At 43.2% G+C, this 21,729-nt stretch overlaps 1 protein-coding gene across 14 annotated transcripts in view; it reads left to right on the forward strand.

Annotated features, from left to right (window-relative positions):
• Positions 1–21,729, forward strand: part of C4H2orf76 (chromosome 4 C2orf76 homolog) — a 128,920-nt gene that overhangs the window by 63,684 nt on the left and 43,507 nt on the right. For 6 of the 14 annotated variants that reach the window (XM_044769090.2, XM_070507537.1, XM_070507532.1 and 3 more), the window contains one exon: positions 4,988–7,270. The exons of 1 other annotated variant lie outside the window; for it this stretch is intronic. In XM_044769090.2, the coding sequence (XP_044625025.2) occupies positions 4,988–5,064 (77 nt within the window). In that variant the 3' untranslated portion in view covers positions 5,065–7,270. 7 more of the 14 variants (XM_070507529.1, XM_070507534.1, XM_070507530.1 and 4 more) reach the window with 3 other exon arrangements.

The raw sequence follows: 21,729 nt of genomic DNA on the forward strand, positions 1-21,729 counted from the left end.
CCGGCCTTGGCAAGCCCGCAGCCCTGGTCAAGGGCCCCTTCAGTCCCTGCCAGGAGCATGTCCTCTCCTGCATGTGCCTTGTTGTTGCCTAGAGCAATGTTGGCCGTACCCTGGAGAACAAGCCACAGTTACACGCGGGGAAGGAGGTCGTGGTCCTTGGAGAGCAACAAAAAATTCTAAGTGGGAGCAGAGTTGTGAAAGATGATACTTGAAGTGTGCGATTTTTCTAGAGAATTTTCCCTCCCTTCGTGCTGTGTCTGGTTAGGTTTTTTAAGAGGTTTAAGAGGAAAATTCTAAGTCATCACTCTCTCCCTTTTTATCACTTGATCTTGCTGTAGAGTTGTCACTCTGCTGTCACAGCCGGTTGCCATGGGAATAATGCCAATGTAACAAATTTATCATTATGACTTTTCTGCAAAATTCATGAAAGGAAAAGAAAGATTGTGAGGGGGAAGTTAGGTGAACGAACTTGTTTGAAGATTTCTTTTCTCACAGAGCAATTCTCTGGTTCCTTCCCTGACCTCTTATCTGCATTGCAGATCCCAATTGTGTATTCTCCGCCTGACGAGGGGGAAGTTTTTGCTTGCGGACTTGCTGCTAAAACACATAAGTCAAAAGATTTGGTTTGTGGAGGGAAGAAGCAGGCTTTACCTAGAATTGTTATTTATGATTTAAAGATTCTTACCTTGTTATTAACAATTGTAGTTTTATGGACTAATTCCCCTAAGTAATAAATTGGCATGTAAGGTTTTTGGCGATACTTTCTGTCTTTCATTTTGCTACATTCTACTACTATTATCTTTTGAATCCTCTCTGGTTTAGGAGAGAAATTGTGGCAGGGGAACTCTTCTAAAGCCAGCTGTGTTTTGTTGGAAATATTTTAAAATAAGATAGAGTGGGCCAAACTGTAAGTGCTTATCTGAGGGAAGAGTTCGCGTCTAGCCAGGTGCTGTAATAAGTCCAAAACTCCTTTGTGGTTTGTTTTCATTTTGTGCGTCACTCCTGTCGTCTGTCCAGGACTAGAACTCTGCCTCTGTGCCCAGCACCTTTTGGTTATCTCGGATGGACAGCTAATATTGGAGGCTTCTCCGGCTCTCACTTCTTTATCAGGATCGTGTTTGATTTGTGTTTGCTTGAAGTTCGGGTCACCTTCCCATTCTTTTTGTGGGTAGTAATATCTTAGGGCACACATGCTCTCCTCCTTTGACGGCATGTTAAGGTGGCTGTCCTTCACCTTAACACAGAAACAGCCATAGTCCGGTCCTCAGTGAAGTAGGGAATTTGGGGGTCCAGAGCAAGGGGTCAGAATGAACCTCCCCTAGATTGCTCCTCCCTTTTCACCCTCCCCTCGCTGTGGTTGGAAATCACAGTGTCCATCCTGTCAAAGGTCAGATTTATTTCACTGTTTGTTTTCTTCAAACTGGAGTTTGAAATCTCTGCCAACTGATCTAAAACAGACATTTGAAGCAAATATGAAATAAACAGCACAGAAGTTGGGGCTCTTCACTGGATTGTTGACCTCCTTTGGCAAAAACTCAGAAACAGAGCTCAGCTGTGAGCACAGTTTTGAATGATTTGTGGATTAGGATTCTGTGAAACTTGAAGGGATAGGATACACTCCTGGACCAGGAGAGAGGGTGAAACATTGTCCTTTTGGTCTCAAATTGCTGCAGAAGCCACACCTTGACCTGCCCGTACTTTTTTTTTTTTAAAGGAAGATTAGCCCTGAGCCAACTGCTGCCAGTCCTCCTCTTTTTGCTGAGGAAGATTGGCCCTGAGCTAACATCTGTGCCCATCTTCCTCCACTTTATATGTGGGACGCCTACCACAGCATGGCTTGCCAAGCGGTGTCATGTCCATACCCGGGATCCCGGCGAACCCCGGGCCTCCGAAGCGGAACGTACACACTTAACTGCTACACCACTGGGCTGGCCCCTACCTGCCCGTACTTTTATTGCCAATAACCTGCGATTATCATCACATACAGCCTACCCTGGTCCTTCATTACCTGTACCACAAAGTCAGCACACAGGTCTCATCTCCTTTCTCAGACGACAGTTGCTGGACCGTACACTACTTTCGTGCTGAGTAGTATGAGACTAGGGACTCAGAAACTATGCAGTAAATCTTTGTCCATAGGTGAGTTTACTGAGATAAGTTCATGGAGGAGTTAGTTAATTTAATTACACTTAATTTTTCTTAAGATTTTACATTTGATTTTTTTTCTTATATTCTTTTACTTAAAGTCATTATTATTAATTTCCTGTTGAAGGTGTGTGTGTGTGTATGACCCATTTGGAAACATTATAAAATTATTAATTACATATCCAGAGTTCGAATGTCTGGCTTGTGTTCATTTCATTAAACTTGTAAGGCAGTATTAAAATGATCCACAGATGTATTTGGAGGGCTCTTACTTGATTTCATTTGACAGTAAGACAAAGGGATGAACTGGCAATGTATTTATTGGATTTTAGATTGCACATTCATTTCAGATTCGCATGCCAAGGCACTGTGCACCTGAGTGCACGGCCGCCTGCAGCACATTTAATTTAAAATCAGGTGCCCTAGGGGACCGGCACACGGTAGACTTCCTGAGGGTTCTTCCGGAGCCATTTCAAATAGAATTGGGGAAGCAAGAAGTGAAGGGATAATGATGGAAAGAATGATTATGTAGAGGTCTTGAAAATCTTTCATAATTCGTTTTCACTTTAATTGGCAAGTAAATTTGCAGTGTAAGGACATGAAATCATTCTCTCCAACATTTTCAACAGAGTTTTACAGACTTTAAAATCATTGTCTTCTATTTCTGTTTGACGACCACAGTACTGAAGTTTAAAATCCATTTTATGTCTTTAAGTGCTCAGGATGACTTTTAATTTATACGTTGTTTTCCAATTTGTTAAGGGTGAAAAATTTTATCAACCCGGCGTATTTGAGTCTAACCCATTTGTCAATCTAGTTTTCTTGAAAAAATGCATTTGTCTGAAAATAAAATCTTTACCTTAGATGATCTGCTTTTGAGCCTGTATAATGAGAGATGGCATAAATACTTTACGTAAATAATGGATTGATCGATCAGTTAATTAGACCCAAGAGAACCTATGTGACTGACAAAGCGTTTTTGTTTTGACCTTTCTTTACATCAGCTTATTCTGAACCTATTATTACCGTACTGAAGAGCTGTATGATGTATTAGTTTCTCAAAAGGGGTGCAGATAAATGTCAACTGCAGTAAGTGGACATTCTAATTACAGTTCGCCTGTATGGAGCCAACTGCCGTGTGGGCAAAGCATCATGTGAAGGTCTGTATGTAAATAGCACATCTGCAGAAAACGCGGCATCGTGATTATTAAGAACAGTGCTTTTGCTCCTTCTCCATTAGGAGGATGATTAGAGTCACTTGCAAATTATATAGGTCTACCTTAGGGCTTGCTTCCCTTCAGAAAAGGAGCTTTTTATATAGAGGACAGATCTCAAAATATCTCCTCTTTGAATATTGAATTTTTTGTAGCCCCCTTTGCAGCATTTTATTGACTCCAAGTGTGGAGCCTCTTAGCCGTTCTTTTAAATGCTATTTTCTTGTAAAATTTAACCGTCCGTTAACTTACCGTTTGCCTGGGGTGCATGTGCTTACAGTCCCTCCTCACTGATGCCTAGTTCCTCCTGCTGTGTCTCGCCCCTCCACCCCCAGGCTCACTGTGACAGGAGTTTGCAATCTGATTTTCATCAAGGTAATCCTCATTTAATCTTAAAGATGTAGTAGGACTGGAATGAGGATCTGAGACCATGGGTGATTTTATTTTCTTCTTTCAACATTTCTGTATTTTCTCTAATGAGCACGGGTAATTTTTGATTGAGAAACATTAAATTTGGTATTCTTCAAACCAGCAAAAACATTTTTAATGAAATGTCATGCTGAGCTCTTTCATTCTTTTGTGATAAATTCCAGTGATGAGATGAGCGTTGTAGACCAAGAGACCGGTGGTAATTCTTGGCATCCTCCCTTATCCTATTTATTTGGCTTGAAGAATTTTGCTTGTCTGTTTTTAGAGGATATGTTAATTGAGTGATCAGTATTCATTACAAATAATCTTGTCTGTTTTCTTGTCGAGATTCTGCAGGCCCTTTTGCTCTTTCAGTAAACGCTAAACAGACTGTATTAACTTCTGGTTTAATTTAAAAAACGAATGTGCAACTTGTTGGCGCAACACCTTAAAGAATTGCATGTTTAATAATTGGAAGGCTTTCCATCAGATTTGTCTCCAGTCTGAATTAATAATGTTGCTGACTTATTGTTTTAGAAGACGGAGTCCTTGACCTGCTAGGTTGAAAGCATTGTGACTGCTCTGAACCTTTGTGGGTCCTGTAGCTGTGCCATGTCCCCTGTGAATAATTAGAGGTATTTGAAGGTATTGCGGTGGAAGCCAATTTGTGTCTTTCGCTTTGCATATTGTTGAAGCCTCATGAATTAATCATAAGCAGGCAAAAAATTAACTTCTTCAGACACATATTTTGATGGGTCATGAGGGAGAATGTAAAGTGATCTGTAAAATATTCTACTGATCCTCTAAGTATTAAATTATTATACCTACAGGCTAATTTCAGAGAAGAAAAGAGTTTTTCCTCCTCCTTCAGTAACTGAGTAGCAAATTTGAAAAAAATACAGGTTTGTTATTTTCTAGGACTGTTAGGAAGAGTGTACATGAGCAATTTTATGATTTCCTGAAAACCAGATTCTTGTGTTAATTCTTGTTTTTAATTTCTTTCGCTATTTTTCTTTTCACTTTTAAGTTATTTGAATTCTAGATTCTTATAACGACAACTTATACTTCTTGTTGATTTGGTGAAATGTGAAACCAGACAAATGACTCATCTTTCTCACTTTAGGCGTCTAAAGCACTGAATCAAATATGGACTTCCATACTTGCTTAAAAGCTAGTTTTACATTAAAAATTTTTCCCCTTTCTGCTTTTCTTTTTTTCAGCCAATGAAACTGAAATTGCATTCTTCTGTGAAGAAGATTATAAGAACTTCAAAGCTAATCCCGTTTCATCCTGGTGAAAACCTCACGAGGCTTCCTTTTTGCATACCTATATTAAGCTCTTTATTCCACTAGTGAGTTTTGAAATTGACAAATAAACCTAAAAAATTAATCCCAGACTCTGCTATTTGAGCTAAAATCTGTGGTGTTTTTTCTCTCTGCAGGGGTCATTTTTTCTTTCTTTCTTATTGTAAAATAATATACTTATTAGAAGAACATTTGATGTTTTTTAAATGAAAGAAAGTTATTCAAAAATCATCATGGAATATTGGTTCTTTAGTCATAATTTGTTTTCCTGAGATTAAGGGTTACTTTGATGGCTTGTATATTGGGTTCTTTAAAAAGATGATAAGACTAAGGTCATTCTGTTTATTCTGTATTTTTTCCATAGTTTCTAATTAGAGCCACTGTTACTCTCTTCAGCTAGCAGAGATCTTAGGGGTCTCTTATGACCATCAGTTCCATCTTTTCGCTCACAGTGATACACACCACTATACGTGAAATTGAATTGTGTATATTTTAGGGAAGTTTTCTGATGTAAGAGGGTTTCTTCTTTTCATATTTCAGCCTACACAAATAACATTGCTGAAATATCTTTGTCTGAGCTGTGTTTCCTGACCTCAGGAGCAAACTATAATAGAACCAAACTCATTTATTTGGAGAGAGAAGGTAGCAAGATGTTTGCTCTTCTGGAACAAAATTGTTCATTGAGACCAAATCTAAGACATGGAAGATACATTGTTTCAAAATAATGTAATACTTCTGGTTCCTAATAATGGCTGACTATCAGTGCTGAAGAGTAGTAGTTTCAGAGGGTTCTCTCAGCCAGCGTGTACCTAATCCGAATTCCTAGAGGGGTTAATTTGCTCTAGAATTACTCCATGAACCCTTAAAATTGCCAGTAGGGCAAAATGGTTCCAATATGGTAAAGGTTAACTTAAGAAAACTCATTCTTTTTAAAAAATCAACTTTCACAATCTAGTTAACATAATCCGAAGATACTCTGCTTTGTTGAAAGATTTAATAGAGGCTTATTAAAAACAAATTTTATTTTATTCCTTGTATCATTCATTAAACAAAGTGCTGAATGCACAAATGACCCAGGAGTTAATAAAGAATAAAATAAGACACACTTTTTGCCTCAGTGAGTAGCGAAAGATATATAAGCAAGTAATTTTAATATAATAGCAGTGACAACTGCTATGGAGGCATTGATGATGGGGTAATTAATTCTGTGTGGGATTAATTTTTATTTTAAAAGAAGTACCAGTTGCGCTTTGTCTTAAAAGATTGCATAGGAGTTTCTGCTTAGTAGAAAATAAAGGAAAGGCTTTTAGGAAGAGGGAATAGCAGATGTAAAGGCAAAGTACTGTGAAAAAGCTGAAGGTTTTCAATAGAAAGTACAAGTATCAATGTCCTGGAGTGTAACACACTTGGAATAGAGTGGAGGAAGATAAGGCCAGAAGGGAGGTTGAGCTGGGCCTTACAAGTCGTGCTAAGGAGTTGGAACTTTAGCGGGTAGTGGGAGCCAGTGGAAAGATTTGAATCTGGTAAATGACGTGGTTAGATTTGTATCTCAGAAAACGAGCTTGGCAGCAGTGTCCAGACGGCAGAAAGACCAGAAGACGCTCGTCACAGACCAGGTGAAGACTGGAAGGCCTGAGCTAGGGCACAACAGAGGAGAGCAGACCTTGGGAGAGTGGTACCATTTGGTCATGCAGTAGATGGCAAGCACTGTGTTAGGTACCTTACATATATTATCTCATTTCGTTTTTATCTCGGCTCTTCAGTCTTGATTGTATCATATCTATTTATAGATGAGGAAATTGGGGCCCAGAGAGGTAAAGTAATTTACTCAAGGCAATGCAGTAATGTGCAATGTGATTGGAGCTGGGTCTGTCTTAAAATCCTGACCCATTCCGTCCTCTGGCCTCCCAGTAGAGGAGTGAGGTGGAAGGACCAGTAGGAGTTTTGGAACTTGGTGAATGGCCGGGTGTAGACGGTGGAGGAGAAGGTGGTGTGGAGACTTCAGTGATTCTTGCTGGAGTGAGTGACTGGATGGATGGCGACAGCATTAAGTCAAATAAAGAATTTAATAAGTGGAAGAACAGGTTAAAGCATATTCCATCTGTTCATTTTGCAGACATTCAATTTACACACTTTTTTAAGTAAAATTAAGTATATGTACCTGTAAATTTTCTTTTCAATAAATAATGCAAAAACATATATGTATAATCCTTTATTTGGTGTATTTATTTTCTGTATTAGAAAGTTACATATAGGCTTTTCCCCCCCTTACAAACAGATGTAAAAATCAAAAATAGAAATATATTATGACTAAAAAGGACTTTTACCAGGCATAGATGATTGGTTCAAAACTATAGAAAACATAGTGTAATTCACAAAATCTGTGGATTGAAGGAGAAAGAAATTATGCTTGTCAATAGGTACCAAAAAGCATTTGATGATATACAACTCTATGCATGAATAAAAGCTAGGAATAGAACAGAATGCTCTTAACTTGTTGAAGGTTGCCTACAGAAAAGCTACTTAATGGAGAAGTGTTTAAGCAAACCTATTAGATATAAAAAGGACAAGGATGACCACTATTCCCAGTACTATTCAGAATTGTTATGCAGGTCATATTGTAGCCAATACAATAAGAAAAGGAATAAGAACCACAGATATTGGAAAGAAAGAGGCAAAACATTCGTTTGCAGACAATATGAATGTAAGAGAATCAACTGACAAGTTACGAAAACTAATAAGACTTTAGGAGTGCTTGATAATGAGTCTAAAATGAAATGTGCACAAAAGCAATAAAATGTTACTAGAGGATATAAAAGACCTAAATAAAGAGAGAGAGAGAGAGAGATTACATGTTCAAAGATGGAAGTTTTGGTATATTTCAGATGTAGATTTTTACCTAATCTGTAATTTAGTGCAACCTCAATCAAAATCCCAAAGGATTTATATTGGAATTTGACAAATTGATTTTAAGATTCATTTGGAAAAGTAAATGTGCAAGAATAGCCAAGATCAATTTAGAAAAACAGTGGGAGAGATTGCCTACCAGGTATCAAAATGCATTTTAAAGCTGTAGTAATTAACACAACTTGGTAGTGATACAGACATAGACCAAAAAAAATCAGTAGACTAGAATACAGTATAGAAAATGACTAATGTATATGGAAACTTAGTATATAAGAAAGGTAGTATTTGCAATCAGTGGAGAAAAGAAGGATGTTTAGCAGCTGGCTGGGCATTACAAAAATGATTAAGGGCCCTATTTCCTACATTCACTAAAATTTCATATGAATTATATAAACATGAAAAACAAGATGATGAGCTTATTAGAAAAAAATATAGATTATATTTATGACCTTGGGGTGGAGAAGCCCTTCTTAAAACACAAAATGCAAATGCCATAATTTACTAAATTTGGCATATCTATGTGAAAAACTGCATTCCAAAAAAAAATCATAAAGGTTGAAAGACAAAGACTGGGAGAAACTACTTGCACTTATAAAGTAGACAAAGGATTAGTTTCCAGAATATATGAAGAACTCTTACAGGTCATTGAGAAAAGGACAAATGTACAACAGAAAAATGGATATATTTTATACAGAAGAAATTCATAAAAAAGGAAACATATGACTTATAAACATGTGAAAAGCTGCACATCCTGTTATTCAAGGAAATTAACACAACAGGGTACTGTTTGCATTCTTCAAGTTGGCAAAAAGTAAAGGGTTTTGTAATAAGTATTGGCATGTATGCCTACACTGCCAATGGGAGTATACATTCGTGTACTTAGGCAAGCAGTCTGGTGTGGTATCTGTTAAAATAACAAATGTGCATATTGTATTGACCCAGTTCCACTTCTTTGCATGTGTCCCAAAGAAACCCTCTCCTGCCTGCAGAAGGAGGCGTTTATAAGGGGATTCACTACAGTGTTACTTATATTAGAAAAACACTGTAAACCACCTAAGTGATGTCAGTAGGAGATTAGCTAAATAAAGTGTGGTATATCTGTATTCTGGATTACTGCTTCATCTAATACAATGAGGGGCATCCATATTATTTACTGACATGGGACGGTCTTTGGGACGTCTTGATAGGATGAAATTGCAGAGGGACTCATAAACTGTGAGGTCATTTATTTTTTAAAAAAGCACAAAATGATAATATAGTGTGTATCTATGTTTACATGAATGTACACATCATATACATGTGTACATATACACGAAAGAATATACACCAAATCGATAGCATTGATTACTCTGGGGTGGGGACTAGGATTAGAAGGTGAAGGTGGTAAAAAGCCTTATCTGTAATATTTAACTTAACTAGGAGAAAATTAGTAAAAACTAATGCATGTATAGAAATTAAAAGAAGCAGGAAAAAAAACCATCAGGCAATTGGCATTAACATTTTGGCACATTCCATCTGGGTTATTTTTTCTACATTTTTTAATGTTTCTGATCTTTTTGGTGTGTTTTAAGTTATACAAGTAATATTTGCCTGTTAAAAACGACCAACTTGAAGGTAGAAAAGTAAAAATCCCCTTCTTCAAGGGTGACTCCTTTGCATAGCTTAGGGTTATACTTTCAGTGTTTTTTCTTTTTTTCTGTGAATATATCATTATTTAAATAGGCATTTTAAAGCATTATCACTTGCTGTATTTTGAAACTTTACCATTCTCTTAAATATGGTCGAGAAGTCTCATTTTCTGTTTGAATCGGCACTATGTGCCAGATGCTGCCTGTGCTTGATATAGTATCTCATTTAAGTCCCTGAGTTGGATAGAGATGTGAATAGCCCCACGTACATTAAATGGAGAAGATAATGTCCACCTCACAGAGTTTTGGGGATCTAGTGAGACATGCCTGCAGGGCACTTGGTAGACAGGGCCCAGCCTGAAGCAAGTGCTCATTAAATGTCTTGTGATGCTTATTATGAGCAGCGCAGCAGCAGCAGCGACTTCATTTGGGAAGCGAGAACCCTGACACTCTCAGATACTAAGCCTCTTGCCCAAGGCCTAAAATTTGAGAAGCCAAAGGGCAGGTTTCTTCTGGCTTCACGTCACACGTTCTGCCACTCCTGAAAACAAGGGTGTCAGGCCCTTGGAGGAACATGGTAGGAAGCTTGTCAACCATAGGCCAACAGTGTCCCACTTTTGTAGGTTGGCACCCCTTCTACATGCATCTTTGCCTGTCTCAGTTGAAGAGAACTTGCTGTCTCTTCTTGGGCCAAAGAAACATAGAGGCCTTAGCGCCACTAAATAGCCAAGCCTAGTTTTATGTTAGTTTGAGGAGCTTGTTGCCATGGTGGAGGTGTTTTATTTCCCTTTTTTCCTGCCTGTTCCAGACACATGCCGGGGAGGTGATGATGCTCTTGCCTGTAGGAAACCCAGAGAGCTGGCCTGCCCTGGGCCCGTTTGGAAAACTGCGCCTGCTGGCTGAGGAGAGGACGGGAGGGAAGAGCGAGGCTTTCCCATGTCCTGCACATGGAGCAGGCAGGCGGGAGTCCAAGATTGCTGAACCACATCTCCAGTGGGCAGAGGAGTCCAAGTAGGACTGTGTCCGAGGAACTGGGCTCTTCTGTTTTTCATCGTGTGTGCATGTGTACATGTGTGTGTGGGGGGGGGGTGCACGTGTGTGTGTGTTGGGGGAAGGGCTCTGACTATTGGTTACCCTTCATTTTATTCTTGAAAACTCTCATGATTAATCAGATTAGCAAAGGTAGTTGAAGTAATTTACTTAATTGGTTTGGGCTTCATATTTTGAACTCCACCACCAAGACAGTGGGGGTGGGTCTCTGCAGGCCTGGGAAGTACCCATCTCTCACGTTGAAACCACAGCATAAAGCCCATTGCCACTCCTGCCCTTCCACTCTGCACCTCCAGCATTTAGGGGAGGTGAGGATGTGGTGGAGGAGAGCACAGCGTTTGTCATTCCTTTCCATCAAAGGTGATACGTTTATTCAGTGACTCAGACCTGAGGCCAGTTCCCCCATCCACACAGGTGCATTTTGGGTTGTAATGCTAACATCGACTTTGGATAACGGCCTTTGGAGACTCATTTTTTGATCGTTAGGCAGTGAGAGGATCATCTCACGTGTAATGATTTAGAGGAAACACACAGGATGTGTGTCACACTGCTGTGCAGTGTGGGTTTTAGAGAGCGGTGACCCTGCTCCGTTCTGTGCCACTGGCACTTCACGTGAGTATGCAGTAAATAATGTTCATAGGCGGCGAGATTTAAGATGGAGGAAATCACTTCAGTCCCAGATGATGTCATATGACTTTAGAAATAGGTGAAGGCAGGCCATTCTGGGAATGCTGCCTTAGAGACTCAAGCTTCTAGTTTTAGCCTCAGTCTTCTGAAGTCCAATACATGGGAAAAATGCCACCACCAACAAGGATAGTCTTGTGGTCACTCAAAGCAGTGACCAGAGTTCTCTTAAGGCTCTGATTCTCTGACAGGACTGAGGTAAGTGGTAAGGACGAGGATTGTGAGTGGTCCTCCGCCCCCCTCCCACCCCATTTCTCACTTGGTGAGAAAGGAGAGCCACAAAGATCAAGAGCTGTCATCTTCAATCCTCTCAGTGTTAAATTCTGTTTAGCAAAAAACAAATCTCATTTAATTTCCTAATCTTTGCCCTTCCTTGTCCCTCTAACCCCAGCTTTGCACCCTATGCCATCAGACTACACATTGCCTGCCTCCCCACCCTCTCGTTGCAGACACCTGCAGGCCCACATGCTACTCCCCCGTTCCTTGACCATCTTAGCTCCTGCTCACTGTCGCTGTCTCCATTTCAGCTCCGTCGTAATTCAGTTCTTTAGACACAGACAAGCCTTCAGTACCACAGGCCTCTCAGGTCACTGACCAGCTTGACTGTACCATCCTTATCATCTGCTCTGTCTCAGCCACTTGCTCCTACAGTCACACCTTAGCCATAGGTGTCGTCAGTAACCACACTCTAGTCCACAACATAATCTCAGTATCATGCCTCCCATTCTCTGACCGCTGCCTCCTGTCTTTCCATTTCTCTCCTTCTGGTGTCGCCCTCCAGCAATTCTTCAACCCCACCCAACCTGCAGTAAATGGACCCTACCATCTTTTCACTATCCTTCCCCCTAATTAAGATTCTCCAGTCCCCCATTGTCATTCCTTTGTACACACCCTCATTTCTCTTACGACCCACACCCCTCCAGGTTTAGTTCCACTCTCTGCCTTCTCCACATCTGCCCTGGAATAGCTGCACACGGCCGGATAAACATATGTTGGCTGATAAAGTGTTAATTCACGACTGTGAAGGTCGAGTGTGCTCCTATCTCTGCGGTTCCACACTTCCCTAGTTCCTTCGCTCTCCGTGCTCCCAATCCTCACACCTCCTCTCCTCCTCACTCTGAGCTGCCACGCTTGCTTCCTGCGTCACAGAAAATAGAGGCCATCAGAAGATGGCTTGCTCATGTCCCCCGGCCTCATAGCTGTGCTGGGTACCCTGCCTGCCCTCCTGTGACGGTGGTGAACTAGCTGTGCTCCTTTCTAAGTCCTACCTGTGTGTCCGTCCCACTGTCTCTCAAGCACCTGTGAGCAGCACCGCAGCGCTTGTCCTCCCTCTCTCTGGCATCGTCACATCGGCCCCCTTCACCAGGTCACTCCCACCAGCATGTAAACATGCTGTCATGTCTCCCACCTTGACCCTCCCACAACACTTCTCCCATTTTCCCTTTACAACAAGATTCCTTAACAGTAATCCACAGCCACCTGTTTCCACTCTCTCTCCTCTCGTTTTCTCTTGAACTGTCTCTGGTTGGACTTCCATCCCCATCGTTCTACTGAAGCAGCTCTGGTCAAGGTCAACAATGGCTCTTCTGTTGGCAGAGAATAAGATTTTCTGTCTTCAAATTAACTTAGCAGCATTTGGCACATGGAATCAACTGACACCCTCCTTGCAAACACTTCCTTCACTTGGTTTCCTGGCGCTCCACTGGCCACTGGTCCTCCTTTCCTTTGCTGGTCCTTCCTTATCTCCTGAAGCTTTCAACATTGGAACGCCCAGGGCTCAGTCCTCTGACTTCTCTAATTACATCTACTCTCTCCATGACCTCTTGCATCTCACAGCTTTAAATAACAACTAGATGCTATGGAGTCCCAATTTTATGCCACAGTCCAAATCTCTCTCATGAATCCCACGCTTGTATATCTAACTGGCTACTCGACATCTCCATTAAGGTGTTTAACAGGTGTCACCTAATAGATACCTGAGACTTTAACATGTTAGAAACTGAGCTTCTGAGCTTTCTCCCTAAACCTGGTCTCTCTTTAGTCTTCCCTACCAAAGGAAAGAATTCTAGCTGTCCATTTGTTCAGGCCAAACATTTTGGCATCATTTCTCTTTTCCCTCTTATACCCCACATCCAGTCCATCAGCCAGTCCTGTTTGCTCCATCTTCAAAATATATCCAGTATCCAGCCTCATCTCACCTCTTTCATTACTATCACCTGGTCCAAGATACCGCTATCCATCACCTGGATTATTGCAGTTGCCTTCTAACTGGGCTCCCTCTCCTCCCACTCCTACCCCACTACAATTCTCCACCCAGCAGCCAGAGTGATTCTTCTAGAACATAAGTCAGATCCTGTCATGCCTCAGCTTAAGACCTTCGCTCAGAGAAAAAGCCAATTTTCTGCTGAGGCTTACAGGATCTTACATGATCAGCCTCTCCCACCTCTGTGAGCTCATCTAGCATCTGTCCCCACTCTGCAGTTAGCCACCTGGCTACGGGTCTCATCCTGGTGCATGTCAAACAGACTCACACCCCAGGGCCTTTGCACTTGCTCTTCCCTCTGCTTGCAATGCCTTTTCTCGGAGTTATTTGTGGCATTGTCTCCTCATTTCTGTCAGGTGTCCGCTCAAATGCCGTTAAAGAAAGCCTCCTCGCTCACCCTACATAAAATAGCAAATGCCTGCCCCCTGCAGCACACCCTGTCCTTCTAACTCTACTTAAAAATATATTGTTCTGGTCTATCTCCTGCTATTAGAATGTCCCCAGTATATAAAACAGTCCCTGACACTTAATAGGCCAGCAGAAATATTTCTTGAATGAATGCATGACTCTGAGATTGTATTTGAATTTTAAAGCAAAACTTTACAGATTCTTGAAGCTCATCTCAAAGCGAAGTAGACCCATGAAGATTGGATAAACTCTAGAAGCTTCTTTCCTTGAAGAATGGTCATCCAGATTTATACCCTGATGTAGCCTGGGCTCTGGAGAAATTGGCCAGCAGTCCTGGATGCGTGTGTGTTTCAAACGGAACTGAGGACACAAGATGAGAAATATTAACACTCAGTTTGTTTTCATCGGTCTGAACCTAGTTGCCGCTCCACCTGCTTTTTTATGCAGCTGACAGTTCCTCTCCGCCTTGCAGCTCCTGCGTATGCCCGGAGGCCACCCTGCACCGCCTGTGGGGGCTTTTTTACCAGCTGGAAAAACGCCGTGGTGGTTATTCACCATCGGCAAGATCAGTGTCTTAGATTGTCATTTGTTTCTGTTTGAACTGTCCCTGGGAAGCTGAGGAGAAATCTGAACAGTGGATTCTACAGCTGTACAAGTTACAGCAGGATTTTTTTTTTTTCCCTCTTGCCTTAAAGCAAAGTTGCTTGTTTTAAAAGTGACCTAGAAGTGAACTCACGGTGACATTTAAAATTAGACAAATTGAAAAAGGCAAATGGGGCACTTTTGCATGTTCTGGAATTATTTGTCTTTCAGTGTTTGCTTTAAGCAAGCCCGATGAGGAGAGAGGAGCGTTGGCTTTGAAGGCAGACAGCCCTGGGTGACAGCAGCGGTGTCACCAGCTTGGAGGTGTGACCTTGAGCAAGCTGCTCAGCCTCTCTGGGTCTCAGTTTCTTCTCCCGTTGAGTGGGGACATTAACACTGACCTCTCAGACTTGCCCTGAGGCTTCAGTAGGATGACGTGGCTCGGTGCCTGGCACACACATACTGTATTTGGGGGAGAGCTGGCACGGTGCTATTTCACGAAGAAGACTGTTCCTCCTATTACACAGAGGGAACATTTAGACACAGACGAGGGGCTGTCCCACATCAAGCGGTGGGCAGCAGAGCCAGGCCCTGCCTTCCAGTCAGGTGTTTCTCACTGCGTGCCAGTTCTCTCTCCCCAACCTGTCGGCTCCAACCACACAGCCCAGCAGTATTCCTGGAAACCAGGGAAGGACTCCATTTTCATTTTCCAAGAATCCTTCCCTTCCCATCCCCTTTCCTGGTGCAACTGACTCTTAGCAATTACCTGCCACATGTTTCTTGTACATGTCCTCTTTCTTCCGGTTGGAATTGTTCCCAATTAGGACTGAGCTAATTAACAATAGCAGAACAATTTAAATTTCCTTTTTGTAAGAATAAGGCCCTCCCTTTTTCTATTCTCTGGGCATAATTTGATTAAAACGGGAGCGGGGGTGGGGGCGGTAGAATAAATGGATACAGAGGTGGACACAGGGGTTGTTCAAACAAATAGAATCTTTGGGAAGAGAAATCTTGCCAAGGCAGATTTTGCAGGTAGAATTTTCTAGACACCTGCCCAGGCTTCTCTCCCGGTGCTGATTAATGCCGACCGTTAATCTGGGGATCTTGCAGAGCAGCTCTTCCTCCAATATAACACCTTTCCAGCTGTTTTAGCCAATACTCATTACACAGACTAGAAGGCCAGGCAGCAGGTGGAGTCGAGGGACGTCTGCTCTGGACTTGGTCCCGTCTGCCTACTGTCTGCCACCAGGTGTCAGCAGAGCCTGCCTGGGCCTCCAAGAGCGAGGGCGGAGAGGGCAGGGCGTCTGTCGGTGACTGTGCTTAGTGGGTAGGCTTGTCCATCTGTCACGTCAGCCTTGGAGGCCGTTAGCTGACAGTCAAAGCGTTCAGCCTGTCAATGGTACAGAATGTTGTACTTCTGTTCAAAAGCGATCGTGTGGTTGCTGCTGCCTAAAATTTTGATTTACTTCAAAAGCCGGTGCCTAATTATTTCAAAGCCAATACCTAACTTTAATCAGACCTCTGTAATCTTACTTATTTCTAAAACGAATACCAGTAACGTGTTAACGCTTTGGAAAATGCCCCTTCTTCTTTGTAGCTTCTTTTTTTTTCTCTCCAAGATTGACACCTGAGCTAACAACTGTTGCCAATCTTATTTTCTTTTTCTTTCTGCATTTTCTCCCCAAATCCCCCCAGTATATAGTTGTATATTTTTTGTTGTTGTTGTGGGTCCTTCTAGTTGTGGCACATGGGACGCCGCTTCAGCGTGGCCTGATCTGTGGTGCCATGTCTGCACCCAGGATCTGAACCAGTGAAACCCTGAGCCGCCGAAGCGGAGCGCAGGAACTTAACCACTCGGCCACGGAGCCGGCCCCTGTCGCTTCTTTAAAGCTAAGGATTGACAGGTGGCAAGCAAGTGTTACCAGAGCCTTTGTTAAAAGCTTCCAAGGGTACAGTATTTTCTGCAATGTCTTTTGTTTGGCTGAGGTGATAGTTAAACAAACTGCTTCTTAAACCACTGATAGTAGAGAATACATTCCGCTAGGGGAAGGGCTGGGAAGCTATTCCTTGCACGGAAAAGGCGAGTCGTAAAGCAGTGCCTACAGCTTTGGGAGCCAAGAGTGACTCCTGCCCCAGGGACACGGGGACTGTCTTGCACCAGGAGGTATCTCTGCCCTTCTGAGGGCTGGAAATTCCCATATGTGATTCAACGAGGCCATTAACTCTTTGAATGTTTACAAAAAACCTTGTGTTTGTTTCAGGATTATTTTAAAAATTAAGAAATACAGCTTCAAGTAGTGAACCTGAATTAAAAATCCGTCTGCTTTGGTGCAGGACTACCTCCGTGGGTTCTCCGCACGGTTCAGCTCAGGTCTGGTCGACAGAAGAAAACTATTTGGGCAGAGGGCTGAGTTGGTGCTAGGAGCAGAGCTGAGAGGAGGGCTGAGGTGGCAGGGTGTCTTTACAGCTTTGGGGATTCTGTTGTCTAATTTCAGTCCCCAGTCCTGTCAGTGTCACTGAGCTGTTGCGTGCACGCACCACAGCTGGTAGTTGCTTCCAGACTAAGGTGCTGAGGAGAGACTTGGTCAAGTGGAAGATGAAACATGGAAGCTGGAAAGGAGAGAGGAGAATCCTGAGAAGGCCTATTTGAGGTAGGAGCTCTTTCAACCCCTCCCCAGCTCTCCCTTTGCCAAATGCTTATGGCCCTGGGCTGAATGGGACGCTCCTGACCTAGTGAGCATTCTGTGGTCTTAAGTCTCCCACGTTTGACCAAAATGTGTTGAGTCCTGTTGATGAGGATTATTTTGGGCTGGTTACTTTTAAAAGCTGCAGACGGGAAGGAGACTCTGAAAAGTAGAATTTGCTTGCCCTTTGTTAAGAAATATTTGCATTTGTAAGGGAGGTCTCCATCTGTGGGGGTGTCTCCCTCTCTGCACCAGGAAGAGGGGGGGATGACCTTATCTCTAGAAACTCTTAATGGGGAAGGCAAGGGCATCCTGACTTAATCTGGTCTGATTCTTATCTAAAGTTATAGGGCCACCCAATAACCAGACCCCACCTGCACTGATGCCATTTTAACGACTTTTTTAACATATTCTTTCCTTTGTCTTGTAAAGAGATAACTCACATACCTATGTTTTAAATTTAGCCCTACCCTCAACCCATGTTTGCAGCAGCTCTTCCGGTCCATGGGTCCTGTCCCCATGCTATTCCACGCTATTCTCTGAATAAAAGAGCACTACTGCCAGACCTTGAGAGTCCAAGAAATCTTTCTTTCCACTCCTTGGCTTGCCGAGCCTGCATCACTGTTATACAAAGGTCCTGGCAACTGGCCTTCCTCAGGGTCTCCAGATCAGAGGGACAGAGCAGCTGACTGAGACAGGAATATGTGCCTGCCTCTCTGTCTTCTGCCCTCCTCTCATTCTAGGCTAGTTGGGCTCTTTGGTGTCCTAGCCCAGAGGCCCTTGAAGGTTGAAAGCAGAGGAGCTTGAAGACAGATTCCTTCAGCCTCTGCTGAGAGCCTTAGCGGGTCAGGCAGATTTTGCTAGACGGCTTGAAGTGGAGGAGAGTGGGGGATGGGGAGGGGGCTGGAGAGATGCCCCAAGGCGGAGGGGATGGAGGCCTTGCAGGTGTGAGTTCCAGGGGGAGGTCTGACCTCAGAGGGAAAGAGCTGCCCTTCCTTGCTTTCCTCTACTCCCGGTTTCTGGAATCCTTTATCATTTTCTTTCTTGTTTCACTCACTTGTTGGGCTGTAGCATGACCTCTAGTTTGTTGTTGGGGCTGTGGGGTTGATTCTGACTCCCAGCGCCCCTGTGGACAGCAGAGCGGAACCCTGCCTGGTCTTTCTGCGCCATCCTCTCCCTTTCCTGCGCTCTATCAGACAATGCTCTGCTGCTGTTCACAGGGTTTTCATGGCCAATTTTTTGGAAGTGGGTGACCAGGTCCTTCTTCCTAGTCTGTCTGAGTCTAGAAGCTCTGCTGAACCCTGTCCACCATGGGTGGCCCTGCTGTTATTTAATATACGGGTGGCATGGCTTTCAGCATCAGAGCAACATGCAGCTGCCACAGTACAACAACTGACTGGTGAGTGGTGTGGTTCTGTGACCAGGAAATGAACCCATGCCATGGTGATGAGAGCCCCAGATCTTAACCGCTAGACCACCAGTAGCCTCTCGCAGTTTCCTAAAAGTGGGTGCATAGACGATACATGCTTTAGAATGTTTGAAAATGTCTTTATTTTTCTCTCAGATGCTGTTGGTGGGTATTAAAGTCTAGGCTGAAAACACCTCTGTTCAGAATTTTGAAGGCACTGTCCCATTGCCGTTTGGCTTACAGGAAGCTGTTGAAAGGGCCATTCTAATTCTTATTTCTTTGTATGGAAACTGTTTTCTCTCTTTAAAAGCTTTCAGGACACTCTCTCTATCCCAGGTGTGCTGAATCTCACAACTTTGTGCTTTGGTGAGGGGGTGCTTTAAATCTTTGGGCCGGGTATTCGGTGGACCCTTTTAATCTGGAAACCCCTGTCTTTCAGTGTGGGGAGATTTTCTCGTATAGGTTGATCGTTTCTTTCGTCTCTGTTCTCTCTGACATTCCTAGAGGCCAGAAATGAGATTCCTGGATTTTTCCTCTAAGTCCTTAATCTTTTGTCTTCTGGTTTTCTTTTTTGGGAAACTTACTAAGCTTTATCTTCCTTTTTTTCTATTGATTTTTAAATATTTCTGCTATCACATTTTCAATTTCTAGTTCTCTGTTTCTTTTCTACAGTATCCTTTTCTTAGGGGTGTAATGTATTCTCTTTTCTCTCTAAAGACGTTAGTTGCAGTTTTACTTAAATGTTTTATTCCACTCCTCACATTGTCTCTGGTTCCTCCGGGTTCCTTTTCCCAGTTTGCTCTGGTTTCCTTCTTACATGGTAGAGGCATTTCTCACGTCTGTCCATTTATATTGAAGCTCAAGGTGCTAAAAAGTTCCTATGAGCGCTCTAAGCTTGGGTGGGACCTGCTTCTCCACGGAGCTCCAGGTGCCAGAGTCCAAGAGGAAACCTCCAGTCTCCTGCCTGGGAATGGCGCGTGACTCCCGGGATTCAGAAGGGGAAGAAGCCGGCATCTTGGTCAGCCCTCTCCCCAGCACTTCAGCTGCAGCTTCCTCAGCTCCATCTGGGCAATTCCTACCCCTCCATCCACTTTCCATCTTCAGAAATGGGATGAACTCGCTTATCCCTGATGTCTTCTCTCCTGGTCCCGCTATCTTCATGGGCTTGCAGTGATATTATCCTTTTACTCTTATTTTCAAGGGGTTTCCAGAGGAGGTGATATAATGAATGTGGGCAGTCTACCACGTTTAACTGGAGGTCTGCTTGCCTTCTTGCTTCCTTCCTTCTTTCCTTTTAAAAAAATTGAAGTATAATCTGTAGTGTACAGTTCTATGAGTTGTGACAAATGTGTAACCTACATTCCAATCTCTATCTTTACAGAACACGTTCATCATTCCAGAAATTTCCTTCATGGCCCTTTTCAGTTCCCTCCCTGCCTCTCTGCCATCAACAGCCACTGTTCTGATTTCTGTCACCCTAGATGAATTTAGGGCCCTTATTTTTGAATGTCTGAGGGGAATATACATGCGGTCCAAATCACTCTCCCAAGTTAACTGACTCAAGAACAAGTTTATTGTTACAAGAAATCGGAATTTAAGTGAGAGCCACGCTATTTTATATATATAAAAAATAAACACAGAATTTTGTACAAATCTAGCCTCCTTCTTCAGGAGGGAAGAAGGTTTATCGTTTCCTGGAAAGGAAATCAGTTTTCTCCATAACCAACAGAACTTTGTATCACGTACTTAGTTGAAAACTCAAGTAATCAAAAAAGATCCTTGATGTCTTTGAACAGACACTGTGTCCCCTTTGGATCTTCAAGGTCATCCTCCCCGTTGTCCTTCTGAGCAAAAAACTGAGATTTCCCTTGTTTTCAAATGTATATCTGACCTCTTATCAAAACATATATGATTGGCCATCCTCTCTGATACCTTCTGAAGTGTGTGCACGTGTGGGCACAGGCCCTCGCGGCAAGGGTGGCGGTGAGGGGTGGACCTTGGGTGGCGCTGTGTGCATAGAGGGAACCTACAATGTGTTAAGAACTGTGTGCTGGTTGCCTGGCTTCTCGCTGGTGGCTGCTCCCTTCATATAAACCCTCCATGAATGACAAAAGCCATATTTAAAAATGCCAGGTCTGAGTAGCTTTCCCACAGCAAGGTTCAGCAACCTTGCAGGACAAGCCAGGCCATCAGAAGGGACATGGGGCCGGGTGCAATGACAGCTGGCGCTCAGTGAGGGCACACCCTGGGCCGGCCGCACTCAAGCACTGACATAGGGTCACCCCACTAGTAAGGGGCGCAGCTGGAATTTCGAGCCTGCTCATAACCAACTCTCACACTGTCTTGTAAAGGAGGCAAGGAGCACTCTAAGGGTAAAAGGGAGGATCCTTATACTCACCGAGTGTCTTAGAAAACATTTCCTAATTGTAGTGAGTGAGTGCTTTTCCCTTTCACTCCTTTCTGATACCTCCTCAAGATGAGTCAGCTCAGACTTCCTGGAATTAACATCTCCTAAGAGCACCCTTGCTTTTCTTTCCACTGCTTCGGCCCTGTTTGGGCCCTCATCATTTCTCATCTTGCCCATCGAGACAGTGTCCCATCTGGTGTCCTTACGGTGTCATCCATCGAGTCCATCTGTCACACTGGCCGTTGGAGTGATCTCTTAAAAATGCCAGTCTGACTATGTCCCTCCCCATTTAAAACCCCCCGATGGGTCCTTCAGGATAAAGTGCTCACTCTAGCATGGTGTTGGGAACTTCTTGGTTTAATCTCTAACCACATCTCCAACCTTTCTCTGATTTTAATTTGGCGCCTTCCTCCTCTCTCCCACAGCCCTCCTCGCTCCCCTTTGCCCATTCCCTCTGGACACACCATGCGGTCACATACGTCAGGTTTCTCACACTGTTCTCTGGAATCTTCCACCCTCTCTCCACTAGACCAGTGTCCATCTTGGGAGACAAGAATCAAGGATCACCTGGTCTCTAAGATCTTCTCTGACCCACCCCTCCCACCACCTCCTGGCCAGTAGACTTGGCTATGCTCTC

This window comes from Equus asinus, chromosome 4, assembly GCF_041296235.1.
Source record: "Equus asinus isolate D_3611 breed Donkey chromosome 4, EquAss-T2T_v2, whole genome shotgun sequence".
Taxonomy (NCBI): Eukaryota; Metazoa; Chordata; class Mammalia; order Perissodactyla; family Equidae; genus Equus; species Equus asinus.